Source organism: Pelodiscus sinensis, chromosome 1 (genome assembly GCF_052426305.1).
Source record: "Pelodiscus sinensis isolate ZL-2025 chromosome 1, ASM5242630v1, whole genome shotgun sequence".
NCBI classification, from domain to species: Eukaryota; Metazoa; Chordata; order Testudines; family Trionychidae; genus Pelodiscus; species Pelodiscus sinensis.
The window spans coordinates 221,177,701-221,201,318 of record NC_143052.1 but is presented as its reverse complement, the minus strand read 5'-3'; the positions used below and the strand labels follow the sequence as shown (position 1 = coordinate 221,201,318).

Below are 23,618 nucleotides of genomic sequence, written 5' to 3'. Positions count from 1 at the left end.
TGGGGATAAAAATCCAGGTGTCAGACTTCAAAAAGCAGTTTGACAAGACAAGAGGTTCTTTAGGGAAAAACTCACCTGATCCATAGTTTGGTTTTAGTTTTAACAAAAAACTTCACTAGGACTTTTGGAGTGATGTGGGGAAGAGTTACCTGTATATAAAATCTCCAGAGCTGTAGCTTACAAGTGACTGTGTCCAAAAGCAGAATTTTTATTCTGAAGAAGACAGAAATAGCTAAATTACTCCATCTTTTATTGCCTATCCAGCAGTAGAAATAATCCTGTAATATACGTGCATTTGTTTTGTTAGTATCAAGTTGAGTGGAGGCAACTTGGAATGGCACAAAACAAATGCATCTTTCTCTCCCATCCCAAAAAAATCCACAGAACCTCATTGGGACAGTACAGTACTGTGTGCATTGTAGATATATAGATATAACAACACAGATGAGATTTAAAGTAAATGTAAGGTCTTTTACATGTTTCACATATGTAATTTAGTTGGCTTGAGGGCCCAGTGCAATTGTATTTCCCATGAACTCCAAGTTTCTAATACAGTGTTAGACTTTGTATGTGGTTGTTTGAAGATACTGAGATAATAAAATTCTGGAAGTTCAATGTTAAGTGTTTTTCCGAGAAACAGAAACACACAGAAAGTTCAGAAGCCCTCAGATGCTTGCATGTACTAAAATGCTAATAATGATATGTTTCTTACAATACTTTTTACAATATTTGGTTTTGGCAAATAGAAGCTGCTAAGTTTTTAAATATTATATTTAAATGTTTCCTCTAGACCAGTGAGATAAATTAGTAACATGAGCAGAGCAAGGTTTGTGTTGCCATAGAAGATGTCACATGGCATGCTATACGGCCCTGAAGCCAAACCAACATAAGACATGCTATGTTACTGACTTTACATATGCTTAAGCAGAGCAAACCCACAAATAAGAGGTTCCATAATAATAGATTTTCAGAAGGCTGAAATTTGATGACTTGGTGTCTTAATATGTTATAAACCCTTTGCAGGAAGTCACAGTTGAAATAAGGAGGCCAGCTGAGGATTTAGGAGAAGATGGAGAACTAACAAACAAAACTAACACTGTTGAGCAGAATTGCATTCTAAGGTAGGTATGCCATATTTTTTTGGCTCCAAAGCTTAAACACTTTGAGGACTATAAGTGAATGAGCTGGTCTTTTGCTAACTCAAAATAGAAGTTGAGGTAAACTTCGGCTGATCTTCAAGAACACTATGCTGTGCCTTTTTATCCTCTCATATACAATATAACAGTTACTTGGGCTAAGATTTCTGACTGTGGAGTAGACCTTTTGAAGAAATTACCTAGTTTCCAATTTATTTTATTTTCTTAAGTGCCAGCAGAGTCATCTTAAGAGGGTTCAGGAAGAGATCCAATCTTAATATTCATGATGTAAATGTTTTTAAAGAATAGTAAGTGTTTGAGTTTCCTAAAGGAGTGTATCAGGACTACACGTGGCAACTACTGTAAGTTGCTGAAATACAGTAGTACAATAAGTCAGAGTTAAAGATAAAGGTACTGAATATAAAACAGATAAAGGGCTCTCAATGCAAATTTACTCCTCACCACTTTTAATTGGGAAGTGAATTCCTATAATTGGAGAACAACAGCACAATTCTTTCAAGCTCCTTTCCAATAATCTTAAATAATTCAAACGTTTGAATGCCTAGCACAGTTGGGACCTGATCCTGATTTGGAGCCTCTGGATGCTGTTGAAATAAATAATTGAAACTACAGCTGCTAAGTTGCATTTGGCAACCAAGTTTCAAAACAAGTGTTATGTGCCTAAAGTAATTTAATACAAAACAGCTTTTGCATCCTGTTTTTAACTGTAAATTAAGAACAAAGTGTATACAAAAAGGTTTTTTTTTAAAGTCTACTGATTTTCCTCATTTTAAGTATATAGAGATTCTAAATAACAGAATGTCTTAGTGGAAGATAATTTCTTAGTTTAGCAAATGCTCATACAATATAAGTATAGCTACGCATGTCCCCTGTGGTCAGCAACTCATTTGTGCTAGGTAGAATATGTGTTCATTAATATTTTCCCACCCCATGAACTTTATATTATGAAAATTCAGTGCTTTATTGGTTTAAGTAATCATCTGCTGGGTGGTTTTAATTCTGTGTAGCATTTTGTATTTATTGTGCAGTAGCTGTTAAAATGGTGTGTGTACGTTGGCGTCTGTGTGTGTGTGAGTGAGAGAGAGAGAGAGAGAGAGAGAGAGAGAGGTAGTATGAGCCAGAACTAGAGATGCCTTTGCAGGCCTACTGCATCTCTGTACAACTAAAAAGTTTTCCATTTAGCATTGTGGAACTCTAACAAAAGCCTCTGAATAATACACCTACGCCAGCATTTTAACAGTGTCTGTGTAACACAATCCTCGCTTTATATAACATAGAATCCATGTACATCACATGATTGGTCTCCAGCTGTAATAACTTCTCTGTTTTAAAGCAGTAAGCTGTTTTCACATACTGTTGCAGATATATCATTTTGAGCATTGCACCACATTGTAAGAAAAGTTTTATTAAAGTGGTCTCTTTCATGGTCTTTCCCTCAGCTCTTTGTCTGATGCAAAGGGCATTTAAACTATGCAGAGGGCATATATGGCTTTTGTACTAAAATCTCCCATTTGGACAGTTTAATTCCCATGCTATGAATGGCCACTGAATAGTAATGAATGGTTATTATGCGGAAACTGTAATTTTTTTTTAAAAATGGCATTACTACAGTGAAAGTTCTAAGTGATAAGGGAACTAGTCTCATTCATCACACTCTCAGCTAAACCTATTATCTGTGGAATTGCTCGAAAGAAATTTGATTTAATATTGTTTTAAAAACTACCAGTTTGTAAATAATAATTTGCTTAATCTGGCTAATCTGTACCTAATTTTAGAACACGAACCAAATAGCCTATGAAGAAAATATTTACTAGCCAGCAAGTTTTAATAATTTCTTTGATACTCTTACACATTCCATTGTTATGGTCCTGATCCTGTGTCACCCACACTAAATGGAGATCTTCATAGCTGCAGTGTTGAACCCTAAATCTTTAAATGACCTGAGCTTTCTGCCAAAAAAGTGGGTTGCAGTTTACATTCTGTAACAGAAAAAAATATAGCCAGATATTTGAGACTGCCTAGATTATTTTGTGAGTAATAAGTGATTTGTGTGTATTTTGTACTAATTACTGTTACTGTATATATTCTGTATATATTCTAATGAATGCTAATTATTTGTGAATCTAATCTCTTAAATTGAATCTTTCATGAAAAGTGATGAAGTATTATAATGATTATATTTTCCCCCATACTTTTTAAATGAAATTACAGAGCTAGGATGTCTGACTAACCAGTCAAATTGCTTGTTTTTAATTTGCCTGTTTTATTATGTATTATGCATTTTCAGTCCAGAATGGAATAATTATTTTATGTTGTTTGCCTGAAGATGTTTATAATCCACCAAGACATTTTCAACCACTTTATGGTCTTGGCTTCGTCTTTGATTGGGACTATAATAAATTGATATACTTAGTCAAACTGCTTACTACCATCTATGGAAAAGAAAGAAAGTGTCTGAATTCCAGTATTCAGTGCTCTCTTCTGTGTTTATAGGAACAGCAATAGACCACTTCTAGGTATCATTACAACTGCTCATTCACGTAGTGCTACTACTAGGAACTGCAAACATGCAAACGCCCACTCCTACAAGCATTGTGTACAATTCCGAGAATTGTCAGAATTCCAAGTCCAGTTCAGAACTTCCAGGACTGAAACATTTGAAATGATATTTAGCAGGATTGTCACCTTTCCAATAGCTGGTAACTGCACTCCAGGGCCTCATTACCCGCCCACCTCTGCTCTGCCTTCCTCCTCAAAGCTCCGCCCTCTCTCCACTTTTTCCCTAGAGGCCCAACCTCTTCTGCCTTTCCCTCACCCCCAAAAAAAATCTCTCCCCTCCCCGTCACTCGCTCCTCTTCCCTCCTCCCTCTGTTACTCTCTGGATTGTGCCGAGGAATCTGCCTACAGGTAGAAGGCAGGGGCTGGCGTAGGTTAACAATCAAGCGCCCCCTCCAACCCCCCCCAGTAACTGGACTTCAGATTCAAATGCCATTTAAGGTTGTCAGGTGTCCTTTTTTACTAGAGTTTGCAGTTAAAAACTAGCTGTCCAAATCAAATTCAGAAGGGTGGCATCCATAGATGCTACTGACAGGCAAAACAAAGATAATGCAATGTGTGCATTTTTATTTAAGGATATCAGTTTCTATATAAAGTGATGATTGAAATTACTTACCAAGGTACTGCCATTTTCTATTAGTTACTGTATCTGTGCTGTGCTTCATAGCTGTCTGCGTACATAATGTGAGGTCAGAATTCAACTCCCTTTTCTTTGTTTGTAGCCTGATGATATTTACTGTACCTTAACATCCCCTTAGAAGTCTCTGTAGGTTTTAAACTAGGGATGTTAAATTTCGATTAACTAATCGAATAGTCAATGGCATTTCCATTGACTATTCGATTAGTCAATAAGGACTAGTGCGGCGGTCCGCCTTTGAAATGTTCAAGAGCCCCAGCAGGAACTCTTGTGCATTTCAAAGATTTAAACGCCGCATGGAGCCCGGTGTCAGCAGGGAGTCTGCTGACCCCAGGCTCCATGTGGGCTCTTCCAGCTGACCCCAAGTCCCACGTGGCATTTCAGTGAGACTCACCGCTGGCCCCAGCCTCCATGAGGTGCTTCCGCTTTGAAATGCGCAAGAGCCCCAGTGGGGACTGTTATGCATTTCAAAGTTGGAACGCCACTGCTGCGCCCTGCCCCCTTCCACGGAGCTGGAGCTGGAGCTTGGGGGAACTGGCTTCTCTCCACCCCCCCCCCCAACTGCCTCTTTCTGATAGACAGCAAGGTGGAGGAAGTGACTAGTCGACTAGTGTGTCAACTATCCGATAAGTCGATTACATCCCTATTTTAAACAGGCATATCCTTTGATATTCTAGGGTTGTTATTGTATCTATGGAGTCCTGACATCATAAAATGGTTGGGTTTTTTTAAAAGAAATTGGGCTCAGAGACACAGAGTGAGTGTGTTGAGGTGGGTGCTCATCACAAGCCAGCTTTCATGAAAAGAAAAGCATGCGTGTAGCAGTTTATTCTCTAATTAATACAATTATACTATCTCCCACTGAGAAGTACACAATCCTAAATTTTTATTTAAATTCTGATAACATTTTTCATGTATCTGCTCCTCAATTTGTTATGATGGTGTCTACAAAAAAACTACACATTACAAAAATTGAGGCAGTATTAGATCAAAGTTAGGGCTTTTTGTTATTGGTTGCTTTTTGACATTTAAAAGGTTTTAGATATAGTATCATTTTTTCAGGCGTGACCCAGCTCCAGTTAAAGTAAATGAACAGTGTAGGGATTTTTTTTCTCTTCTGAATTATCTGGTATAAGCCACCATTGAAGAGAGAATACCATGCTAGCTAGTCTATTTGTCTGTTCTGGTATGGGCAGTTAATTTGTTCTGAATACACGAAATAAAGAGGCGATCTAGCTAACCACTCTGACTGTACTGCCACATTATGAGCCATCCCATAGAATGTTTCCAGCTTTCAATATATGGGCCCTTAGTTATTATATCAGCCTGCAGTGTGATGGGAAGGAAGGGTATCAAATGGCTATGCCAGTAAATTTGAGTTATAAGAAACTTTTAAACAGGCATTTCACAGTCATGATCTCAGACGTTGCCTGTGAGACCACCAGTTCTGTTACAGCCTGTTAACCAATTAAACTGCATTATGCCAACCAACTATGGATTGATTGAGTTGTGCCTACTGTCAAAAATCTCTTAATGTTGGGCATTGTGTACTTGAATTGAAACTGAAAGTTTTGGGGCTATAAAAGTCAACAAAACAATCGGGGGGGCGGGGTTCCTGTTTCTTTAAGAAACAATCTTAAAAACTAAACATCTGTCTGCTATTTCTAAGGTGCCTGTCACATAGGTATCAGAATGGTGGGGGAAGTGTATCAAATTGCTAGTGTAGGGCTATTTGGTATTTGATTTTTATTAAGAGCATTTTCCTTTTAAAATATTGCGATAGTCTTTAAATATCTAAAACGTAACCCAGATAAACTGTGTGGATGGATGTAATGCATGTGTTTGGCCAAACTATAGACAGCTAATGCTTCATGCATGCAATAGCCATGGCATCGTCTGATCATAGGAGTTTGGGGGACGAAGGAGGTTTAGAGTGTGTGTGTGTGTTTTATATATTTATAAATAAAAATTTAGTTTTATCTACGAAGAATCATGTCTTAGTATTTGTATATACAGTTTGTTTCAGGCAGGAGGGCTTTTAATGATACTTACATGTCTAATTAATTTGAGTGGTCATTTAAATGTAGTTGATTAATGAAAGAATGACTTTATACCTTCAAATTGAAAAATTAGAAAATCATTGTTGCTGATGTCAGGACATAATTTTCTTGATTGAAATACAAAATAAGGCACTGAAAGCCTTTTTAACAAAACCAAAAAAAAAAAAAAAAAGCTTTGAAGTCTGAGCTTTTCTCCTTGAAGTCAGAAGTTTTTGATGATGTAACATATAATACAAACCAAGCCTTCAGTCATCAAGGTTAAAGTTGACAGAGCTTGTATGAACTTGTCAGTCATGTAGAAGTGGGCAAAAACAAGCCAGCTGTTGTGAGGCATGGCTTTGAAAATCCTCTGTATTACAGTAAATTAGATACAGAGGTTGAGACAGAATCAGTTCTGTGTGTCTTTGAAACAGGCTGGGGTATTTGCAATGATGCAGAGCTCATGTATCCAGTGAATACAGGCAAACGTCTAAAAATCCTGGTAAGATCTCCCTGTATTTAGTTTTAAAGTGCTAGAATATTAAATGTGTGCATTAACTCCGGTTATTGTCTGTTGGTTCTTAACTGATCTTTGCAGTAGTCATTCATACAGTATTTCTTTTGTTCTCCAAGTCTTTAACCACAAGCTGTGTTTGCCCATCCCAGTCTGCAGTAGCTACAGCTAGAAATTACAAGTGAGGGCAATGCATGATCTAGAATTGTCTTTTTTTAAAAGAATGTATGGTTTTTTTTAGTCCCTGAGGTTTAGGGGGCAAAAGAATCCTGCAAGATGCAGTGTGTGTGTGTTTGTGTGTGTGTGTGTGCCCATGTGCGCTTGTGCACAGGCTGTTTTTAGCAGCTTTTGTTTTCACAATTGGCATAATGCACACTGGAATTAGAAGGCAGTGCCTTTCAAAAATGTTTGTTTTCTGGGCTGAAGTCTGCAGCACTGTTATCCTTACTACGTGACTGCCAGCCTCAGCATACTTCACTGTTGTATTTCGTAAGATAGACTTTTTTTTTTTGTATTTCTGGTTTCTTGGCAAAATTGTTATTGTGAGCACAGATTCAGATGAAGACCCTTTCTAGAGCAGCAGGGATGAGCTTGGAATTTAGAATTGGATGTTGATTATTGGAAGAAAAAGGTGAGTGAACAGTCAGGTCTGAGTGAAAAATTGATAATAAAATATGGGTGTACATGCTAATTGATGAAAACAGCTCTCCCTGAACTCTTTAGAGATGAGCTTCAAAGGGTTCACTTCAGACCTTGTTTGAGAAGCTCAGGTGAACTAGTTACAATTAACTGTGTTGCCTTTTTCTGTTTTCCCATATATTCTGGTACTGAATTTTGCCTAGCTGCTGCTGTTCAAAAAGTGGGCACATTCCAGCTTACTATGTCAGTTCTAGATTTTTTTTTAATTAAAAAGGACAAATTCCAAATGATTTTGTACCCAGCCTTTTCCCCATGAATGAGATATCCTTGCTGGCAGTGTTAGGTAATGTTTCTTGTGTTCCTGTAGTGGTTGCCATTTATATAACACAATGGGTCTTTTTATATTGTTAGGATTTTCTTCTGAAATTGAATTCACTGATTAAGTACAGTGCATATTAACTGGCTTACTGTTGTGAGAGGTAGTCATTTTGAATCCATGCATGCCACTGGCTGCATGTGAAGAAAGATGTGAAATTGAAATAGAAAGCAAAAGATTAGCTATAAACATTTATTTTATCATTATTTTAATGTGCAGAATGGCAATAAGGGGGGGGGGGAGATATTTTTTCCTAATGAAGGAAAGGAGAATAATGTGTCTCACACTTCCACAGTATTACTAGAAATATATATTAATCACATTTGATTTTGCTTCAGAAATGCACTTTGTGTTGTTTACATTCAACCATTATTGGCCTGTATTCTTATCTGCCAACATGTGGTCAGTTGCTTCTTGCAGAATGAGATTGGATCTGTTGGAAATAAATCTAAATTCTTATTTGTGTGTGGAGGGAGGTGACATTTGTTAAAATAAACATGTTTGGAGTCAGAAACAATTTTCATTCACATTGGCATGTAAGCAGGGCACAGGTGAAAGATTCTAATGAAGCAGACTGACTAGAACTAGTCATTTCCATATAACATACTGATAAACAGGCATGATTATGTATGGGTTTGAAGCTGGAGTGACATTTTTCTGTTGCATGAAATACAGAATTGCTGTGGGATCCATTTTGATTGACTGCACAGATAACATCATCTGCCTTTTAGCTCTTTAGTAATACACTAGTTAGTGGGCATTTTGCCTGGCTGTGAAAAATGTAAGATACATTAGATAGGATATGGATTATAATGTAACAACACTCTTGTATTTCTGAGAGTATCTTTGTTATTTTGTGTGTCCCCCCTATTCTGTGGTTGTGGCCTATTGACATTTTTTTCTCTTCAAAATAATAGTTCTCATTGTGCTCTTCCTCTTTAACATTTGGTGTGTCAGTAACTTAAGTGAGTTTTTAAGACGACTCATTTCAGTAAGTTGTGTTGGACGTTGCAATCCAGGACTTCATTATTAAGGCAGTGAACAGCTTTGCTGTTTCTGCAGCAAATAATGTGCTCAGTACAAAGAAGTGCCTCCTTAAATAATTATCCAGAGGCAATCACCATTGTGGTGGTTATATTATTTGATATTCATGATTTCTTTGCTGCATATCATTTTGTCTTTCTCACAGATGTTTTAAGTGTTTTTAGACTCTCATAAAGTTTAGGATCGGTCACTCATGGAATATATTCTAAGTTCCCCAACCAAGAGCAAATTATAATACATACTATGTATCCCATAATTTATTTCTGATGTGCTTTTATTATAAGTGATTGATACATGTGTGTGTATTTCCATTCTTACAAAAAGTTTCATCAATAATGTTGTTAGCAAAGTCAAGCATCCAGAATCTGAGCAATGCCAGAATTAAGGTTCTCCCATTCTCCCCCACATACACACCCTGTATTTATGTCTGCATTATGAATAGGCTTGAAAGGATTTTATTTCTATTTGCAAATGTCAATAAATATTATCTTCACTATGCAGGCACAAACCAACAAAAATATGTTTCTATCGTTGAGAACAGAAACTCGCAGATAGGCGAAGTAAGAAGAATGCTGCTTGAGCACTACAGATTGATTTAAGAATGTTTACTTAGTTTGTTTTGCCGTGCGATATTGGCTAGTTGTGTTTTAAAGGTTATAAAGTTTAACTTTTTGAATCTCTACATGAACTGTCATTAAATAATTATCTGACCCCCCCATAACTTCCTTCAGCCATGAAAAATTAAATTGATAAAATGGAAAAATGTTTAAAAATAAACATTGATATTATCTGTCACAATTGTATTTAAAAAAATCAACCAACCTACTTAGGAGATGATCTCGAATTACCTAGTCAAATACTGTCCCTCCCCTCCCCCCCAGGATCCCTGTCTTGTTCAGGGCACAGGAGGGATGGTGCTCTGGGGATGAATCAGTGCTGTGTCGTAAAGGAGACTACACCAGGCAGGGTGGCACCAGCCCCTGTCTGCAAGGGACCCGAGCTTCCCATGGACACAGGCTGCACCAGCATCCCACGGAGCCACCTCCCCTGCCTCTCCCCCCTCCCCCACCCCTGTGCGCTGCTGCCTGCAATAGAGCCAGCAGTATGAGGGGGCCTGTCAAGTCCATGGAGCCAGCACATGTAAAAGCTGGCTCCCCAAACATATCCGCTCTGCCTGCCCCTCTCACCCTCCACACTGCTGCCTTTCTATCAGAGGAAGCAGCATGGGAGAGGGGGAGGAGGGGAAGCAGCTCCGTGGATACGGTGCTCGTGGGGAGTCTGCTTTCCGTCATCCCCCCCCCCCCCGCAGTGGGGGGATGAGGTATGTGTAGTCAATAAGATTAACCAACAAGCCCAGGATTTATTGGCTATCATGTAGTTGACTACACGCTGACATCGCTATATCTAATATTTTTTCTCATGTCCAAGACATGCATGTTCATTTATTTTCTTATCCAACATTTTCCCCCCTAATTCTTTTCAGATGAATTACATTTGAGGCTTCTCAACACTACGGAGTTATGTTGACCTAAGACAGTTTATGGCAGCCTAACTCTGTAAGGCTATGTCTATGCTGTGCGGAAGATTGACACTGCAGAAGTTGATCATCTGGGTTCGATGTAGTGGGTCTAATGAAGACCTGTTAAATTGAATTCAGAGGGTACCCCTGTCGGCACTGGTACTTCTGATACTTACAAGGAGTATGGGAAGCTGGTGGGAGTGTTTACTCCCATCAGCCTCCTGCTGTATGGACAATGTGGAAACTCAATTTAAGATATGTCAACTCCAGCTGTGTAATTAACATAGCATAGATTTGACTGCCTCACTTCAAGGGAGACACGTGATTAAATACTTTGCTGAATCAGGGCCCTGCTGAGTAGCATTATAATGGAGCTTCGACTAAAATGGGCAAGTCCTGGTATGGAATGAAATACATCAAGTTTTTTTTTTTTTTTTTTTTTTTTTAAGGAATAAGTATAGTTGCTGCTGTCATTGTTTTGAGCTCAGTATATTTAATGATGTATGGAATAACTATAAAACAGGAGAGGTATGAAAATCCAGTGGCTGAAGTGGTAAAAACAGAAAACCTAATTTCACTTCAGTTCACTTGTTAAAATTTACCAAGGGGGGGTGGGGGAGAGAGAGAAGATATTTGAGGGAAAGCACTTTGCTACCTGTATTTTGTAATGATTTCATATCAAGATTCAAGTTCTTCCTCCTGCTCTGCACATTACTACACTGATGACTACTCTGTAGGATCAGATGTCATACTTAACTGTTGCAGAATATTCTCGTTGCCTATTAATGTTTAACAGAAAATCACCTGCCAGCCCTAGCAGATCAGCACAAAAGAATTCATGGAGAGATTCAGCTACAAAGAGGCTAGCATTGCTGCAGAATGAGTCTGCTGCATTCTCTGATCCTCTCTGCAAAACACTGCTTCTCAGTCAAGTCTGATGGGCATTCTTAAGGTTATTGCTATAAACCTCTGCTATAGTAATGATCTTGGGATCTAACCTTTTTAAAGGTATGAATCAAATTGTGTGCTATTACTGATTTACTAGCCTAGATGTTTTTGTGCCTTGTGACACATGAAGCAACCCAGTGTTTCCACTGCTACATATCTAATGTTGTATCTCTTGATCCAATATTGTCTGTCCCTTCCCAGCAACATTTTTCACAATAGTTTTATTGTCATCTGTTGTCCTCCTCCAGTCAAAGGCTCGAGCATGGAGAGAGCAGTCCACAATATAACAGCAAAAACTTTAAAAATAAGATTTATTAGAACACAAATATGGGTCCATGTTAGAGTCAGGAGGAATAATTAGTTTATCGATAAACGTTTATTATCTCACACTGAAGAGAGTCTTTTATGGGAGTGAGAAGGGTAATGAAATTCTGGCCATAATTACAACAATGTCTATCTTTCTAGCCTCCCAGTAAATTAATCTGCCCCCATTTCATCAATCAAATGCAAAAACCCTCTTCCTCTCTCATCGCTCTGACCATGTCATTCCCCTCTGCATTTCCCTTCATTGCCTCCTCCCACCTTCTACATTTAACTGTATTTCTCATCTTCACTTTTCAGTGTTTCACTTCACTAATGCTCTCATTTCCTTTTACCTCTTCCAAAGCACCTTTCTAAGTGCTGCCTTTTATCCTCAGTATTCTTTTGTGCTCCTCTTACGCTTGGATTTCTTTTCCTCAATTTGAGCTCCAAAAAACTTCCCAGTTCATTTGATTCCTGCTTTAAAATATGAATCTTCTTCAGAACCTATTCATAGTGAGCCACCTCCTCTCCCCCACCGCATTTGGATGTCTGCATTGCTTTGGGTTTGGGTCCACCTCTGGTGAGTTGGATCCAACTGTATTTACTGCCTATTGTCTTTATCAGAACAAATAGACTGGTAGCCATGCCCAAAGTGACAATGCTTTAGAAGTCGTAAAACAATAGTTTCTAATTTTTAAGTCTCTATTCAGTATCTCAAGTTTTGCTTTATCTGGGAAAAAAAACCTCCTCTGTATGACAAACACCAAGCACTGAGGCTGCTGTTACACAAGGGCAAAGCTTCTGGTGAAGTAACCATAGGATAAGGCTGTATCCTGTGCATGCATTTTATTGTTTGACTCTAGAATGTACTTTATGAATAACTTTATATTGCTGACTAGAATCAGAATGTCTTAACTAACTTGACGCAGATTCACTACCACATAAGCACAGAACAAAAACAATCCTATTCACGCTATGACTATCTTTGCATATGTTTCTTAGCAGACCAACAGAAATTGAAAGCCCAGAATTTTCAAGGAGCAAAAGCCGGTTGTTAGGCTGGGCAGACCAGAGGCATTAGTTCATTTTTATGAGCATATAAGTGTTTGTATAGCATGTTTGTGATAAGATTGAATTGTAACTGTTATTTTTAAATGAGAAATTTTATATTTTATTGATGATTTTAAAAGAAAGAAATTAAAATCCCAATTTAAATTAAAACAATCCAATTTAAATACAAAATCTGATTTTTTTTAATTCATTTTTATTCACCTTGTCTGTCTGGCAAATTTTACATAACACCCAGGCACTGTTTAACAAATGCTTAAAAGTACTCCTAAATGTGATCTAAGGCATCCAACTAATCTTATAGTAGCCAGAATAGAGTCAACTCAGTGTTGAACCAAAAGCCTAATTGAACCAAGGGTTGTGGTGGATTCTTTATCGTGGATACGTTTTAGCTCAAGAATGGATGTGTTTCTAAAAGCTGTTCTCTAGGAATTATTTGGGCAAAGTTCTATAGCTCAGGTTGCCAGGTGTCCGGTTTTAAACTGAACAGTCCAGTTTTTGAGCTTTCTGTTCGAGAAACAAATTGAGAAAATATAAATGTCCGGTATTTTCTAAATAAGATGTAATGTAGATTGTGATGTAATGTCAAGCGTGTCTGGTATTTTTGTTGAAATCATCTTGGTAACCCTATAAATATAGCATGTGTTATACAGGAGGTCAGACTAGATGATCCTAGTAGTCCCTTCTGGCCTTGGAATTTGTGAATCTATGAACAAATGCTTGCCTAGGCTTTAAGGGACAATCAAGAAAAGCAAGATCCAGAGGAACTTTAAGAACGTTCTGCCAGTGACCATTGAAAGCAGAGTTCCTAGCATTGACTTCTGAAATTACTCTACAGAGGTCATCTGTTAAAATGGGATATGGAAAAGGAGTTGTGTCTTAAATAAGAGTCCAATGCCATGTCAAGATTTAGACACGGTTCATTACACCTGCAGAGAATTTCTTCTAGAGGAATCAGTTTCTTCCTTTCTCTAGGTCAGGAGGTTTATTGCTGCAAGATTCGATTTGATTTATTTTCTCTCAATTTTAGGCTAAGTAGAAAGCAACCATCCCCAGGCTCCAAGTTCCCTGTCAGTTCGTTAGAATTACAAAACACCAACACGGTACTATGGGCTCAAACCTCGTACCAAGCTACAGTGCTTACCCAAATGCCAGCATCCTCATGTTTCAACCTGTATATCAATCTCCCCTCACTACTCGCAAAAGCCACATAAAACAAATGGGCCCTGCAAAGCCAGCACTCTTTCTGTGGGTGGCAATGCATTCCAAAGCCCCAGAACCTTTATGGAAAACATGCTGCAAACAATTACTGTTAAATCAAGGGATATCTAGAATCAGCAACTCTCCAGCGGTGGCAGTGTATCCTGGGGAGAAAAGTGATCTCTCATGCCTGAAGATGACCTAGTGTATGAATTTTTTTATGATGGTGATTGATGGTGGATAAATAAGGTGACCATAGGTCATTGGCTTAAATGGAGGCAAATTATGTATGTCAACTTGTATGTATAAGCTGTTTTTAAGATGGTAATATTAGAACTGTTAGTTCTTTTTTGCTTTGAAAATTTAGATAACTGAAATGCTTGGAATTTTATTTTTCCCTAAGTCATTAAAATGTACAATGATTAAATAGATTTTATTGTACACTAAGAAGTAACTCAGCAGTAACTTTACAGTCATGTTATCAAAGGATTGAAAATCTCCGTGTCTCCTATTGTTCCACATGGTAGCTGGAAAAATTATTTTAACTTCATTGTATGATGAGGGTTTTTTTGGTCTACAAAAAGTGAATTTTCCAGTGGTGGTTACAGTTTTCTTTGCAAGTTTCTCTGAATTTGGTCTCTGCAGCAAACCATTCTAATTTGCACATTTTGTATTTTTTTCAACAGAGGAATTAAAGTTTTAAAATCTGCCTCTTTTTAATGTACTTCTTGGTACTTACACTAACATAACACTTTGCAGGTTCTTGCCACAGCGTTCCTCTGGTGCTTGAAGCTTTCTTTCTTTTCCTCCTTTCTGAACAGTGAGATCAGATCTCTTCAGGGTAACGTGATTAGCATGTTTTGCATGAGAACACCTTCCCCAAATATAAATTATTCACCGTGATGAATGCAGCTACCTTTCCTATAACCATCCTGTGTGCCACTTTCAAATGTGTATTTACTTTCACATAAACTTTGCATAAAGGTACATATGTAATCCCACTGCTTTATCCCACCAATTGGAAATGCAACATCCTTTAAGTTATCTGTGTTGTAACATTTTTAATATGTTTTTTCTTTTCAATTAATTTTGGAGACTGACAGTACTATTTATCAAAGCCTTAATTGTGGCCCAAGTCAAAGGATTGTTAAGAACATCTCATCAGGACTTTTAAAACACAAATGTTTGTTGGATGTATAAATGTGTCAGCTTGGTAGTTCACTCTGTCCTGTTCACTTGCACCTGTAGATAAAGTTCTGATTTGCATGTCAAGTTCAATATAGACTTTGCAGACTGACTGCAGCTGTGCATGTAATTCACATCTTTGGACCCTCTTATGCTGTGATTTTGATTTTTTTTTCTTTGTATGCAACTGTACCTTTATGTTATGACCTATGTTAATAAAAATAAATCAGAGAGCTTAAAGGGCTATCTGGAATCACAAGTGAGTAGAAAAAAAATCAATCTGTCCATCAGTTACCTAGGAGAGGAACAATTTTGCTATTTTTCATAGGCCTAATCGTGCAGCCCTTACTAATGTGAATATTAAAGTCATTGCAATTATTTAAAAGATGAGCGCTGTTTCTGTTGAACTCAATAGGGAAACTCTGATTGTCTAAGTCAGTGTTGCAAGATCTGACTATATTTGAATAAGGGTTATTGGCTCAGGCATAATGCAAACACGAGGGCGTGATTCTCATTTACACTAAAGTCATTCCACTGTAGTTGGGAAAAGGGTCCTTAACAAAGAGTAAATACACAATTTTTTTTAAATATAACTTACATCTGCTTCTTGGCACCTTGAAATTGACCCTTTCTGTTCATTTCCTCTGGAGCATCTGGCATTGACCATTGTCAAAGACAGAATACTGGGCTAGATGGACCATTGGTCTGACCCAGTGTGACTGTTATGTTCTCTACTATGCCTAGAGTAGTGTGAAGAGAAAATCATGCCCTGAATCTTTTGGGGATTTTTGAGGGAGCTGCCAGGGGTGGAGGAAAGAATGCTCCTCCAGCCCACAGCACTCTGTGTATGCAGCCCTGAGCCCCAACTCAAGGCTTATTAGGCAGCTGTGCAGCCACACAGCTTAGTGGGAACCCTGGTAGGGCTTTCTGCCTAGTAGGGAGAGGATTCTCAGGCTTCTGCCTTGCTCAGGGCTTCAGTAGGAAGGAGCAGGGCCCAAGCCCTGTAAGGTGCAGAGTTCCAAGCACTGGCACAGGTGCCCCAGCTATGAAACTTCTGAAGATTGTGCTAAATGCATTATAGACCCATAGTACTGTCAAAAAACCTTCTAAAATGTCATTTTTGAATAACAAGCGTGAAAATGCCATCGAAGCCTGATCACCTTTTCTTGGTGCAATATTTAAGTTTAAAACATCACTTGAATTTTTAATTGCACAAAAACAAAAAAAATAGATTTTGTTTATCAAGTTTGAGCCCGTAATAGTGTTTGTATATGACTGAAAACCTGGGATTGTAGTGGCTGTGTTCTCAAAACCTTAACAATGATTGAGTGGGCATCATTTTAACAATCTTCAGTTGCATAAGCAACTACTCGTTTCACTGTTTGGTATTTCCAAAGTAGTTTCAATAACTATATTTATTTCATGGGCTTTTCCCCCAATTAGAATCCCTTTATTTATGTGATGAAACACTTCATGAGACAGTCAAAAGTGAGGGGAAAGAACTATCAGAGGACTAAGGGAAAGCACACAGCATGTGTGAATTACTTCTGTGCCCCTCCCCTCAGCAGCTGGGAGTGAACGGAATGTACACATGCTGTGCACTTTCCCCTCTCTCCCTGATATTCAGGGGAAAGGGAAGAAGAGTACCAGAGTCCCTGGTACATGCAGCTACAGCCACTACCACCCCCTCCCTGCCTTCCCAAAATGGTACCGGGGCAGTCGGGCTCGTGGCAGGGTCAGTCCCGTATGGGAGACTTGTACCCGCAGCCAGCCCCTTTCACCATGCCTGGCTGCATGCTGCTTAATGCAGCAGCCTGCAGGAAGCCCTGAGAACCCGGTAGGGAGCACACCCTGCTGTCTCCTGCATCCAAGCGCCCCAGCTTGCCAGCTGCATCTCACCAGAGCAGCACACTGGCTTACTCTTACCTCTCGTAACAGCAGAGGAAGTCCTTAAACTGGCATAGAGGAACAAAGACTAAAGCATAGTCAATTTCAGTTTGTTCAGAGTCCACCAAGTTGTAGGGAACCTTTTTTAGGTCAGGGGCCACTGACCCACAAAATAATCAGTTGGGGACCACACAAATGAGAAGCAAAAAACCTCCAAAAACTCCCAACCCATGGCCACGGCAGTTGCTGCGAGAGGGCATAAAGCCAGGTAAGTGTCCCCCCTCATGCCCAAACCCCCAAACTCCAATCCCCCTCACGCATTTCCCAGCCGCGCCAAAACCCCACACCTCTAGCTTTCTCTGACACCCTCTCTTGTTCCTGCACCCTCCCTCCTGGCCAGACACCTTACCCCTATCCTGGTCCTGCACCCTCTCTCCTGGTCACACATTACACCCTTCCTTACTCTTGCTCCCTCCACCTGTCTAGACACCCTACTCCGCATCTGCTTCTGCACCTTACCTCCCAACCAAATCTTGCAACTTCTCCCCCTTCAGCATCCCACCTCCCTCCCAGATCCTGCATCCCATCCCTATCCCACTCACTGGCAGCCCTGTCTCACACATTGAACCCCTCATTTTTGTCGCTATCCCAGAGCCTAAGGGGGTCCATAAAATCCACTAACTCCGGAACCCCAGAAAAGTAAATCTGGCCTATGGGAAACCCTGAACCTCAGTCCTCCCTGTCCCTTCTCCTCACCCTGTGGGGCTGGAGCACCAGAGGAGTGAGGTGTTTCAATTGGGGGCCACATCAGTGAGGTTTGGGGGTTTGAGGAGGAGTTTTTTCGTTTCTCACTTGTGTGGTCCCCAACTGATTATTTCTGGGTCAGTCCCCTCCCTCCCCCCCCAAAAAAAATATTTCCTACCCCTGCCATAAATAAAGAAAACATTGAAACCTTTTTTGTTGGACATAAATTAATATTTTACTTTGTAAAATGAAGTTTGATAAACTAACATGAGAAAGTTAAAATGCTTAGCCTGTTTCATAATTTAAATTAAACCCTAACTACAGCTGGTTCAGTAAATATGGTCACCATACCCAGCCTGCCCCAGCCTGTCCCTGCCCCCTCCTCACCCCGGCACAAAGACCTGTAAATAGAAGTGAATTCGTTAAATCTTGGCACGCCACTTCTGAAAGGTTGCCAACCCCTCGTGTAGCATATAGGGAAACTGAGGCACGAATAGGCTTCAGACAGATATTACTTAAATTTCCTACTTTGTCATGCCTGGAATGACCTTTTTTGCTTGAAATAGCCTTTCGTCTCTTTCTGACACTGTCAGCTTTATCAGGCTTAGAAGGAAAGAATCCTATGTTAGGGCATCCTAGTAAAATACAAGAACAGAATTATAGTACTACGCTTATCAGCATTACAAACCTTAGGTAACTGAGTCATTGTTTTACCTCCCACTGTGATCTGCTTGGGAAAACAGCATCTTCAGCTGTTGAACAAAATGTGCAATGGCACCCACGCAGTTTGAATTTTTCTACTTTGTCTCGAGATAGCACAGTGAGTAGACAGTGATTATTTGATTCAGTTATTGAGTTTTCATGTTGTGACACAACATAACATTTCCAATATGATGTACTTGGTCCAAGGGACAAAGCTCAGTGTTCCTTATGGAAAAATGGAGATTAGATCCCTTACTAAAAAAAAAATTAATAATGGATGATCTTTATATTGCCTATACTGCGATTTTCCACCCTCTCTTTTAAAGTAAAGCACTTTGGGAGAGAGGTGGTAGGAAAACTCTGAGATGTGGAAGTTAAAATAGAAATAAGCATATCTTAAGCTGCCTTTTAAAAATGAAAGCAAACATGATTCTGGGATGCTTTAACAGGTGTGATGTGAGCAAGACACGAGAAGTCATTCTTTCGCTCTACTCTGCGCTGGTCAGGCCTCAATTGGAGTATTGTGTTCAGTTCTGGGCACCGCATTTCAAGAAAGATGTGGAGAAATTGGAGAGGGTCCAGAGAAGAGCAACGAGAATGATTAAAGGTCTAGAGAAATGACCTATGAAGGAAGGCTGAAAGAATTGGGTTTGTTTAGTTTAGAAAAGAGAAGATTGAGGGGGGACATGATAGCAGTTTTCAGATATCTAAAAGGGTGTCATAAAGAGGAAGGAGAAAACTTGTTCATCTTGGCCTCTGGGGATAGAACAAAAAGCAATGGGCTTAAACTGCAGCAAGGGAGGTTTAGATTGGACATTTTAGGAAAAAGTTCCTAACTGTCAGGGTGGCCAAACACTGGAATAAATTGCCCAGGGAGGTTGTGGAATCTCCATCTGTGGAGATATTTAAGAGTAGGTTAGATAAATGTCTATCAGGGATGGTCTAGACAGTATTTGGTCCTGCCATGAGGGCAGGGGACTGGACCCGATGACCCCTCGAGGTCCCTTCCAGTCCTAGTATTCTATGATTCTATGAGTATGTACTAATTTGTAATGCCTGTGGAAGTGATACCTGCAGTAAATGAGAGGTTTCCACTGTAGAATCATGTTGAAATCATTAGACTGATAAAGTGGCAGTGTAACTGTTGGTTTCAGATTTCATTTTATTGTGTTTCATTGGTCAAACCATCCAGTTGTGTTTTTTAAAGAAAACTCGTAGTCCCTCTTATACTTGCCCAGTCTCATTTCCAGATACAGATAATAAAACCATCAGTGGCAAAAATGAAATAATGTACTCTGAAGCCTTTTACTTTTCTGTTGCAGCTTCTTTTCTAAGCTCACAGTGTCTCTTCAGCCTCCCCTAAGCAGAGAACAAACCTGCCTTCTTTCTGGGTCTCAGAGGTACTTTTGCTCGCTTTCTTTTCTGATTTGCCTTTCTGTGGTGAGCACAACTTGTCTGTACTCTTCTGCTTGACAACAGCTTTGAGTTGCTTCAACATGGCAACTACAAAGCAAAGAGAAATATAGACTTGGAGTAAAACAAAACCATTTGTATAAGATGAGAGAGGACTTGTTGGCCACAGCAGTACTTCATGCTGTAGGGACAAAGACTCCATCTGATTTATGTATTAAACCTAAAATAGATCTTGATCCAAAATATTGAGTCTGTCTTTTCTGTTTCTAAAATACATCCTTTCCCCCCTCTTCCTTCACCATATCAGTACAAGTGAATGTGATGCTTTTGTCAATATGTATTCATTGTACATTGGTAATTTTTATCTTCAAATTTAACTTCCACAATTATGTTAATTTTGCTATATGAATGAAGGGCTGTGCATTATGATGTCTAGTGTGCCTTTTTAAAACAATATACAGAGAACTTGTATGGTAATCTGCATTTAATTAGACTCTGCTTAGTTGGAAATTAAAATCAATTTTAATTGAGTGTTGAAGGCTATACAAGGAAACCATTCTTTTAATTCACATAAAAATTAGAAGAAAATACTTTTGCATGTTCAAATATGCCATAGTAGTGCCTCAGGTTAACTCAACGTTATGTCACTTTGCACGACACAACATAGCCTAATTTAGATGGATGTTGTGCTTTGGCTCATCACATTACATTAGAAATACAATATTACATATATTTTAAAGTAGGTTGTTGCTGTTAGTTAATATTATGTGGAAAATATAATCTGTCCCCAAGCTTCCCAATATTTCTATGGCAATACACAGGAGGAAATAATAGCTCTGTAAGTAATGATTCTTCTTGTGTTTCTAGGCAGGCTCATATAGGAGTCCCAGAAGATAACACAGGAGAACAAAGGGCTCAGCTGGACCAAAATTTAGGACACAAATGGAAGGCATCTGTTAGACCATCTCAAACCAGAGAACCTATTGTCTTGTCTCAGGAGAGTCGGGGAAGGTCTGGGACATTGCCCAGTGATTACAGATACTCACAAGAAAACGTGAATGAGAAAATCAAAGATTGCAGCTTGCCCCATCTCACTTGTTCTGAGCCGCCGACATTGCACGAGAACCAATCCTGTCTGCCACAGAGCAGAGGAGAGGAAAGTCAGTGGACAGAGGTGACGTTGCTGAACAAGAAACGTGGACCTGCCCCTCAGAGACCTCCCCCACCCAAACGAGATAATAAATACAGGTGCCAGGACAAATCCCCATCACTCAGCACCTCTTCAGAATCTCTGCTGGCAGTATCCAGAAAGCCCATACAATCCATTTCCCCCCGCTCTGGTGAGGTAATTACATGTTACTCCTCTCTCACTCAGAGTCCTGCAGCATTCAATGGAAAACTGAACAGCACTCAGACTCAGAGGCTTCGGCAAACAGCATCCACTGAAAATGTGTCTCAGCACTTAGAAGAGAAAGCACAGCTTAAATTTGAACCTGTGTTGTCTGCAAAGCATCATTACCTTCAGAAACCTGCAATGGAGACATCAAGGTCCCCTTCACCTCAGTTTGCTCCACAGAAGCTGACTGACAAGCCTCCTGTATCTGTCCAGGATGAGAATCCAGCAAGGTAATGTGCCTTTACAGTTATGTGCCTTTTAGAAGCCCTTTCCCCATGTTAGGTTTTGTTAATAAAATTGGCTGTTGCTTTTAGTGAAGAAGTACGAAGAAACCTCCTTCAGGTCCGTTCCATATGAACCTTTCCAGCCTGTCTTCTGTAGCGCAGTAGAAACTGTTACAAAAATATCCAAATCGTATTTGAAATTTCAGTTAATACCATTGGAATCGTTCAACTGGTCTGTTTGCGCTATGGGACAGTATATCAATAGAAATCCTACTCCATTCTAAAATCTTAACTGGATTTTCCTCTACATAAACTATCTAAATGGGATGACTTTTTCCCTACCTGTGGGAAGTATCTAATTTACTGGATGCAGGGAGCTAAAATTATTGTACAAGAAAAATTGTGTTGATTTAGGTGGCACCTCTTCCAAAAGCTTACATATGAAGTACAGGCAGTCCCCGGGTTACGTACAAGATAGGGACTGTAGGTTTGTTCTTAAGTTGAATTTGTATGTAAGTCGGAACTGGTACATATTGTAGGGGAAACTCTAGCCAAACATTTCTCCAGAGCTCAGTTTTATTCTCCCACACCTCACTTCCCTCAGTCCTTTATTCTCAAGCTGAGGTGTCTGCTGAGAAAAGCCGCTCCACGTCTCCCTGGTCTGCTGGGGGGGGGGGGGGGGGGGCACTAGCTTCGCGTCTCCCTGGTCTGCTGGGGGGAAGCAGCTAGTGCGGGGTTGCCTCACCCCGTTTGTAAGTAGGGATCCGATGTAAGTTGGATCCATGTAACCCGGGGACTGCCTGTACACTTTTTGTTACCCTCCAAATTACAAATTTGGGGAGGGGGGGGTTAAATAAAAGTTTTTAAGTCAGCATGCTGATGATTGCTAATAAGTGGCGTCACATTTTAATTAGGACTGTCAATCGCAGTCAACTCATGCAATTAACTAAAAAAATTAATCTCGATCTTAAGAAATTGCAATTAATCACAGTTTTAATTATACTATTAAAATAGAATATTAATTGAAATTTATTAAATATTTTAGATTTTTTTCTACATTTTAAAATATATTGCTTTTAATTACAGCACAAAATACAAATTGTACACTGCTCACTTTATATTATTTTTATTACAAATATTTGCACTGTAAAAATGATCAACAAAAGAAAGAGTATTTTTAAGGTCACCTCATATAAATACTGTGGTGCAATCTCTTCTTCGTGAATATGCAAATTACAAAGGTAACTTTTTCTTTAGTTACATAACTGCACACACAAACAAAACAATATAAAACTCGAGAGCCCACAAATCAACTCACTCCTACTTCTTGTTCAGGCAGTTGCTTAGGGTGCGTCTAGACTGTGACGAACTATTGCAAAAATATATGCAAAATGCTGAGTCTTTTTCCAATACTTTCGTCGGAAGAGGCTTTTCCGAAATTTGGCCCATCTAGAAATTTCCAAATTTTGGAAAAACCCCTCTTTCTAAAGCTCCCTTCTTCCTCGTCGAACAAGGAATACAGGGGCTTTAGAAAGAGCGCATTTGCTCTTCCGCAAAAAGAAGTGAAAGAGCAAACACGTTCTCTGGACATGGCAGAGTTTTTTTCGGGATACCTCCAGTATCCCCAAAAAAACCCGCAGTCTAGCCATACCCTCAGAGAAACAAGTTCGTTTACATTTGCGAGAGGTAATTCTGCCTGCTTTCTTGCTCACATTGTTACCTGAAAGTAAGAAAAGGTTGTTGTTTCAGCAGGCATTGGAAGATATTTAAGTGCTGGATATTTTAAATATTCATATTCCCCTTTAGGTTTTGGCCTCCATTCCTGAGGACATGCTTCCATGTGGATGATGCTTGTTAAAAAATAATGCGTTAATTAAATGTGTGACTGAACTCCTTGGAAGAGAATTGTTTGTCTCTTGCTCTGATCTAGTTTAATTCATTTTTCTGTGGTCCCGCATCTGTTAGATTATGTGGACCCCCTGTATAGTTGTCTTTTTTCCTAATTTAAAACAAAATGATCACATATGGGGGGGGGGGGGGGGCACTCGCGCAGTGGCTTGGAGCTTT

The 23,618-nt window shown here is 39.3% G+C and overlaps 1 protein-coding gene across 4 annotated transcripts in view; it reads left to right on the top strand.

The window, feature by feature from the left end:
* Positions 1–23,618, top strand: part of SHROOM2 (shroom family member 2) — a 186,634-nt gene that overhangs the window by 140,549 nt on the left and 22,467 nt on the right. For 2 of the 4 annotated variants that reach the window (XM_006120196.4, XM_006120195.4), the window contains exons 5-7: positions 1,024–1,121; positions 19,841–19,918; positions 20,799–21,557. In XM_006120196.4, coding sequence (XP_006120258.3) covers positions 1,024–1,121; positions 19,841–19,918; positions 20,799–21,557 — 935 coding nt within the window. The remainder of the gene's footprint in view (positions 1–1,023; positions 1,122–19,840; positions 19,919–20,798; positions 21,558–23,618) is intronic. The other 2 variants (XM_006120197.4, XM_025183134.3) reach the window with 2 other exon arrangements.